The following is an 8854-nucleotide window of genomic DNA, read 5'->3' as shown; positions in this document are numbered from 1 at the left end:
TAGAACCAAAAAAGAGCCTGAATATCCAAGATGATCCTAAGCAAAAAGCACAATGCTGGAGGCATTATGTTACCGGACTTCAAACTACAAGGCTACAGTAACTGAAACTATGGTATTGGTACAAAAACAGACACACAGGCCAATGGAACACAACAGAGAACCCAGAAATAAAGTTGAACACCTAAAACCATCTGATCTTCAACTAAGTTGACAAAAACAAACAATTGGGAAATCTCACTATTTAATAAATGGTGCTGGGACAACTGGCTAGCATATGCAGAAGATTGAAACTGGACCCCTTCTTTATACTATGTGCAAAAATTAACTCAGGATGGATGAAAGACTTATAAAAACCATAAAAATCATGGGAGATAACTGAGGAAATACCATTCTGGACATAAGACCTGACAAATATTTTGTGATTAAGATGCCAAAACAATTGCAACAAAAACAAAAATTGACAAATGGAACCTAATTAAACTAAAGAGATTCTGCACAGCAAAAGTAACTATCAACAGAGTAAACGAATAACCTAAAGAATGAGAGAAAATATTTGCAAACTATGCATCTATCTAAGGTTTGATCCAGAATCTATAAGCAAAAAACAAACGACCCCGTTAAAAAGTGAGCAAAGTACATGAACACTTTTCAAGAGAAGACATACACATGGCCAATAAGCATATGACAAAATGCTCAACATCACTGATCATTAGAGAAATGCAAATCAAAACCACGATGTGATACCATCTCGCACCAGTAAAAATGGCTATTATTAAAAAGTAAAAAAACAACAGATGCTGGCAAGGATGCAGAGAAAAGGGAATGCTTATATACTGTTGATGGGAATGAAAATTAGTTGAGTGATTGTGGAAAGCAGTTTGGTGATTTCTCTAAAAAAATTAAAACAGAATCATCATTCAGCCTAGCAATATCATTACTGGGTATATGCCCAAAGGAATGTAGATTGTTCCGCTATAAAGATACATGCATGCTTATGTTCATTGCAGCACTATTTGCAATGGCAGAGACAGAATCAACCTGAATTCCCATCAACGGTAGAATAAGTTTTAGAAATGTGCTACATATACACCATGGAATACTATGCCATTATAAAAAAGAATGAGATCATGTTTTTTGCAGCAACATGGATGAACCTGGAGGTCATTATCTTAAGTGAACTAATGCAGGAACAGAAAACCAAATACCACCTGTTATCATAAGTGGGAGTTAAACATTGAGTACATATGGGCACAAGGAAAGGAACAACAGGCACTGGGCCTACTTCAGGATAGAGAGTAGGAAGAGAGTGAGGATTGAAAAACTACCTATTGAGTACTATGTTTATTATCTGGCTGTACACCAAACTCCAGTGACATGCAATTTACCTACGTAACAAACTTGCATATGTACACCTGAACCTAAAATAAAACTCTATAAAATAAAATGAATAAAACCCACTGAACTGTAAAAAAAAAACCTTAAACCAATAATGAATAATAAGATTGAAGCTGTGCTAAAATGTATCCCATCAAATAGAAGTCTGGGACCTGATGGTTTTACTGCTGAATTTTACCAAACATTTAAAAGAGCTAACAGCAATTCTCATCATTAATCCAGCAATCCCACTACTGGGTATCTACTCAAAGGAAAAGGAAATCATCATATAAAAAAGATACCTACACTCATGTTTATCACAGCACTATTCATAATAACAAAGATAAGGAATCAACCCAAGTGCCCCTCTATGGATGGTTGAATAAAGAAAATGTGACACACACACACACACACACACACACACACACACACACACACACAGAGCAAGGAATACTACTCAGCCATAAACAATGATATAATGTCTTTTGTAGCAACATGGATGGAACTAGATGCCATTATCTTAAGTGAAATAACTTGAAAATAGTCAAATACCATATGTTCTAATGTGGGACCTAAATAATGTGGACACATCGATATAGAAAGTGAAATAATAGACACTGGAGACTCAGAAGGCATGAGGGTGAAAGGAGAGGTGGAGGATGAAAAATTTTTAAAATACTTTTAAATTCAGGGGTACATGTAGCAGGTATGTTACATAGGTAAAGATGTGCCATGGGGGCTATTGAACAGATTATTTCATCACTCAGGTATTAAGCCTAGTAACCATTAGTTATTTTTTCTGATCCTCTCCCTCCTCCCTCCCTGTCCCCTCTAATAAGCCCCAGTGTGTTTTGTTCACCACCATGTGTCCATGTGTTCTCATCATTTAGCTCCCACTTATAAATGAGAACATGCGGTATTTGGTTTTCTGTTCATGTGATAGTTTGCTAAGGATAATGGCCTCCAGCTCCATCTTTGTCCCTGCAAAGGACATAATCTCATTCTTTTTTATGGCTGCATGATATTCTATAGTACATATATGCCACAATTTCTTTATCCAGTCTATCATTGTTGGGCATTTAGGTTGATTCCACGTCTTCGCTGTTGTGAATAGTGCTGAAATGAAGACATGTGTGCATGTGTCTTTGTAACAGAACCATTTATATTCCTTTGGGTATACACCCAGTAATGGGATTGCGGGGTCCACTGGTATTTCTGTCTTTAGGAATCACCACACTGCCATCCACAATGGTTGAACTAATTTACTTTCCTACCAGCAGTGTAAATGCATTCCATTTTCTCCACAACCTTGCCAGCATCAGTTAGTTTCTGATTTTTTAATAATAGCCCTTCTGACTGGTGTAAGATGGTATCTCATTGCGGTTTTGATTTGCATCATTCTAATGATCAGTGATGTTGAGCTTTTTTTCATATGATTGTTGGCTGCATGTATGTCTTCTTTTGAGAAGTGTCTGTTCATGTCCTTTGTCCACTTTTTAATGGAATTGTTTTTTTTCTTGTAAATTAGTTAAGTTCCTTATAGATTCTGGTTATTAGATCTTTGTGAGATGCATGGTTTGCAAAAATTTTCTCCCATTCTGTAGGTTGTTTGTTTGTTCTGTGGATAGTTTCTTTTGCTGTGCAGATGCTCTTTAGTTTAATTAGATCCCATTCGTCAATTTTTGCTTTTGTTGCAATTTCCTTTGGCATCTTTGTCATGAAATGTTTGCCCATGCCTATGTCCTACATGGTATTGCCTAGGTTGTCTTCCAGGATTTTTACAGTTTTGGGTTTTACGTGTTAAGTCTTTAATCCACCTTGAGTTAATTTTTGTACATGGCATAAGGAATGGGTCCAGTTTTAATCTTATGCTTATGGCTAGTCAGTTATCCCAGCACCATTAATTGAATCAGAAATCCTTTTCTTATTGCTTGCTTTTGTCAGGTTTGTCAAAGATCAGATGATTGTAGGTGTGTAGTCTTATTTCTGGGTTCTCTATTCTGTTCCATTAGTCTTTGTCTGTTCTTGTACTAGTATGAGGCTGTTTTGGTTACTGTAGCCCTGTAGTATAGTTTGAAGTCATATAGCATCATGTCTTGAGCTTTGTTCTTTTTGCTTAGGATTGCCTTGGCTATTCGAGCTCTTTTTTGGCTCCATATGAATATTAAAATAGTATTTTCTAGTTCTGTGAAGAAGGTCAATGGTAGTTTAATGAGAATAGCATTGAATCTATAAATTGCTTTGGGCAGTATGGCCATTTTAGTAATCTTGATTCTTCCTATCCATGAGCATAAAATGTTTTTTCATTTGTTGATGTCATCTCTGATTTCTTTAAGTAATGTTCTGTAGTTCTTGTAGAGGTCTTTCACCACCCTACTTAGCTGTACTGCTAGGTATTTTATTCTTTTTGTGGCAATTGTAAATGGGAGTTCATTCGTGATTTGGCTCTTGGCTTGCCTGTTGTTGGTGTATAGGAAGGCTAGCGATTTTTGCACATTGATTTTGTATCCTAAGACTTGGCTGAAGTTGTTTGTCAGCTTAAGAAGCTTTTGGGCTGAGATAATGGGGTTTTCTAGAAATAGGATCAGGTCATCTTCAAAATAGTATGACTTCCTCTATTCCTATTTGAATGCCCTTTATTTCTTTCTCTTGCATGATTTCCCTGGCCAGAACTTCCAATACTAAGTTGAATAGGTGTGGTGAAAGAGGGCAAGGGGTGAGAAATTACTTAATGCATACAATGTACACTATTTGGATGATGGCTACACTAAAATATGAGACTTAAGCACTGCACAATATATCCATGTAGCAAAACTACATTTATGCCACCTAAATCTACAATAATTAACAAATATATCTTCAAAAAGTTGAAGAGAAGGGAATAATTTCAAATCATTCTATGAGGCCAGCCTTACCCTGATAGCAAAACCAGACCATAATACAACAAAATATAAGACCACAGGCCAATACCACTGAAAACATAGATCCAAAATTCCCCAATGAAAGACTAGCAGACCAAATTCACCAACACATTAAAAATATCACTCATCATGACCAAGTGGGATTCATCCCAGCGATGCAAGGATGGTTCAAAGTGCTCAAATCAATACATGTATGCGTCACACTAACAGAATCAAAACCAAAAAATCATACTATCATTTCAATAGATGCTGAAAAAGCATTTGATAGAATTCAACATTCCTTCATAATAAAAACCTTCAACAAACTGAGTATAATAAAAACCTCAAAATAATAAGAGCCATATATGACAGCTCCATAGCCAACATCACACTGAATGAGGAAGAACTGAAAGCCTTTTCTCTAAGATTTGGAACAAGACAAGGATGCTCACTTTTACTACCTTTATTCAACATAGTACTGGATGTTCTAGTAAGAGTAATTAGGCAAGAGAAAGAAATAAAGAGCACCCAAACAGAAAAGGAAGAAGTCAAATTAGCTTTGTTCACAGATAACATGATCTTATACCTAGAAAACCCTAAATACTACACTGAAAACTGTTAGAACTAGTGAAACAAATTTAGTAAAGCTGTAGGATGAAAAAACAACATACAAAATCAGTAGAATTTATATACGCCAACAGCAAACAAGAAAAAGAAATAAAGAGAGCAATCCCATTTACAATAGCTACGAAGAATATAAAATACTTAGGAATTGATTTAACCACAAAGTGAAAGACATATGCAAGAAAAACTGTAAAACGCTTTTCCAAGAGGCTGCCGAAGATGGCGGAGGTGCAGGTCCTGGTGCTTGATGGTCGAGGCCATCTCCTGGGCCGCCTGGCGGCCATCGTGGCTAAACAGGTACTGCTGGGCCGGAAGGTGGTGGTCGTACGCTGTGAAGGCATCAACATTTCTGGCAATTTCTACAGAAACAAGTTGAAGTACCTGGCTTTCCTCCGCAAGCGGATGAACACCAACCCTTCCCGAGGCCCCTACCACTTCCGGGCCCCCAGCCGCATCTTCTGGCGGACCGTGCGAGGTATGCTGCCCCACAAAACCAAGCGAGGCCAGGCCGCTCTGGACCGTCTCAAGGTGTTTGACGGCATCCCACCGCCCTACGACAAGAAAAAGCGGATGGTGGTTCCTGCTGCCCTCAAGGTCGTGCGTCTGAAGCCTACAAGAAAGTTTGCCTATCTGGGGCGCCTGGCTCACGAGGTTGGCTGGAAGTACCAGGCAGTGACAGCCACCCTGGAGGAGAAGAGGAAAGAGAAAGCCAAGATCCACTACCGGAAGAAGAAACAGCTCATGAGGCTACGGAAACAGGCCGAGAAGAACGTGGAGAAGAAAATTGACAAATACACAGAGGTCCTCAAGACCCACGGACTCCTGGTCTGAGCCCAATAAAGACTGTTAATTCCTCATGCGTTGCCTGCCCTTCCTCCATTGTCGCCCTGGAATGTACGGGACCCAGGGGCAGCAGCAGTCCAGGTGCCACAGGCAGCCTGGGACATAGGAAGCTGGGAGCAAGGAAAGGGTCTTAGTCACTGCCTCCTGAAGTTGCTTGAAAGCACTTGGAGAATTGTGCAGGTGTCATTTATCTATGACCAATAGGAAGAGCAACCAGTTACTATGAGTGAAAGGGAGCCAGAAGACTGATTGGAGGGCCCTATCTTGTGAGTGGGGCATCTGTTGGACTTTCCACCTGGTCATATACTCTGCAGCTGTTAGAATGTGCAAGCACTTGGGGACAGCATGAGCTTGCTGTTGTACACAGGGTATTTCTAGAAGCAGAAATAGACTGGGAAGATGCACAACCAAGGGGTTACAGGCATCACCCGTGCTCCTCACCTGTATTTTGTAATCAGAAATAAATTGCTTTTAAAGAAAAAAAAAAAAAAAAAAAAAACTGTAAAACACTGATGGAAGAAATTGAAGAGGACACAGAAGAATGGAAGACTATTCCATGCTAGTGGGTTGGAAGAATTAATGTTGTTAAAATGACAATGGTACCTGAAGCAATTTACAGATTCTATTTATTTCTATCAAACTACTAATTGCTTTCTTCACAGAAAAAGGAAAAAAAATCTTAAAATTTATATGAATTCACAAAAGAACTGGAATAACTAAAGCAATCTTTACCAAAAACAAAAACAAAAACAAAAAACTGGAGGGATCACACTATCTGACTTGACTTCAAAATATACTACAAATCTATAGTAACCAAATCAGCATGGTAGTAGCATAAAAACAGATACATAGACCAGTGCAACAGAACACAGAACCCAGATATAAATCCAGACATTTACAGCCAATTCATTTTTGATAAAGATGCAAGAACATACATTGAGGAAAGGGCACCCTTTACAATAAATGGCGTTAGAAAAATTGGATAACCATATGCAGAAAAATAAAACTAGACTTCTGTCTCTCACTATACACAAAGGTCAAATAAAAATGGAATAAAGACTTGAATCTAAAACCTGAAACTATAAAACTACTAGAAGAAAATGCAGGGATTCATCTGGGCAAAGATATTGTGTGTGAGAGAGAACTCAAAACACAGTCAACGAAGGCAAAAAAATATAAACAGAATTACATCAAGCTAAAAGCTTCTGCACAGGAAAGGAAACAACAAAATGAAAAGACAACCCAAATAATGGTAGAAAATATTTGCAAACTTCCCATCGTCCAAGGGATTAACAAGCAGAATATATAAGGAGCTCAAACAACCCAATAACAAAAAGCCAAATGATCTGAATAAAAAATGGGCAAAAGATCTGAATAGACATTTATCAAAAGAAGACATAGAAATGGCCAATAGGTGTATAAAAAATGCTGAATTGTCAAAGAAATGTAAATGAAAACCATAATGACATATAATCTCACCCCAGTTAGAATGGCTTTTATCAAAGACAGAGAAAAAAGGATGCTGCTGAGGATGTGGAAATAGCAGAACCCTTGTACAGTGCTGGTAGGAATGTAAATTAGTACAATGACCATGGAAAACAGTATGGAGGGGTGGTTAAAAAACTACATATAGAACTACCACATGATCCACCAACTTCACTACTGGCTATATATCCAAAAGAAAGGAAATCAATATATTGAAGAGATATCTGCACTCACATAATTATTACAGCACTGTTTTCAACAGCCAAAATATGGAATCAACTTAGTGTCCCAACAGTGGATGAATAGAAAAAATATGTGGTATATATACACCATGGAATATTATTTATCCATAAAATAGAATGAAATCCTGGCATTGTAGCAACATAGATGGAACTGAAGTTCATTATGTTGAGTGAAATAAGCCAAGCACAGAAAGAGAAATATTGCATGTTCTCAGTCATATGTAGGAGCTAAAGAAAAAAAGTAGATTTCATGAAGATTGAGCGTAGATTTGTGGTTACCAGAGGCCGGGAAGGATAGATGGGGGAGAAAGGCATGAAGAGAGGTTGATTAATGTGTACAAATAAATACTTAGATAAAATAAATAAAACATGATGTTTGATGCATCAGTAGGATGACTACAGTTAGCATTAATCAATTGTACATTTCAAAATAGCTAGGAGAGAATAAGTCACACGATCCTACTGTAAACAAAAGATGAATATTTAAGGTGAGAGATAATCCAGTTACCCTGATTTGATTATATGAAGGTATCAAATTACCACATGTATCTCCAAAATATGTACGTCTGATATGTATGAGTAAAATATAAGTAGAAATGTGAATATGGTGGACCAGATGCAGCTAGCGGGCACTTCTCTCATGGAAGGTAATTAAAATACTGAGTAAAATACTCACATTTTGAACAGATCATCTAAGACAGAGCACTGGATTTCATCCGAGAAGCGATAGGAATTACAGGAAGCAAAGGAGGGTGAGGCTGGGCAGGTTGCTGGCCTGGGACTGGTGTGGAGTTTGAGAAGCTCTCTGATGCTGGGAAGGGGTGAGTGAGGAACCCCTGGGGCTCCACACTTTCTCCAGGGACTTTTGCAATCTTGGTAATGGGAGAGCTCCTAGACCCCCGATCCCACTGGACCTCCAGACTAACATGGAGAGCTGCCTGGAGGTTGCACAGAGGCACTACTCAAACTCACCTAGAGTCCCACAGGCTTTTGAACCCTGAGCAGCTGCTGCCCAGCACCATTCTGAAAGCTCAGCCCCCAGAGACCTGCATTTTGCCCTAGGGCTGCCATTGCCACTGCTGCCACTGGGCCAGGGAGGGAGTAGGGATACTGGGCATCTTCACAGTCTCCAAGGACAGACGCCACCCCTGCTGCTGCAGACAGAGGAGTTCTTGAACAGTGCACCCTAACAGCTGCTTGCCTTCACTGCTTCCACTGAGAGAGGGCTAGCTTTCTCAGTGGCCATCCAGCAGCATAGCCACCCTGCCGCTGCCTGAGCATTTCAGTGGCAGGCCTGGTGCTATTCTGAGAGACTGGTTCCCAGAGGTCTGCTTTCTGCCCGGGGGCTGCCACAGCCACCACTGCTGCCACTACCACCTCTGCCAC

The 8854-nt window shown here is 39.2% G+C and overlaps 1 protein-coding gene across 1 annotated transcript; it reads left to right on the top strand.

Annotated features, from left to right (window-relative positions):
* Positions 1–4468: 4468 nt before the first annotated feature.
* On the top strand, positions 4469–5755 carry LOC100995486 (large ribosomal subunit protein uL13). Its single transcript, XM_034931009.4, has one exon. The coding sequence runs from the start codon at positions 5118–5120 to the stop codon at positions 5727–5729; it is 612 nt and encodes a 203-aa protein (XP_034786900.1). The 5' UTR covers positions 4469–5117; the 3' UTR covers positions 5730–5755.
* The last annotated feature ends 3099 nt before the right edge of the window (positions 5756–8854 follow it).

This window comes from Pan paniscus, chromosome 8, assembly GCF_029289425.2.
Source record: "Pan paniscus chromosome 8, NHGRI_mPanPan1-v2.0_pri, whole genome shotgun sequence".
NCBI classification, from domain to species: Eukaryota; Metazoa; Chordata; class Mammalia; order Primates; family Hominidae; genus Pan; species Pan paniscus.
This window is presented reverse-complemented; position numbering and strand designations above follow the sequence as displayed.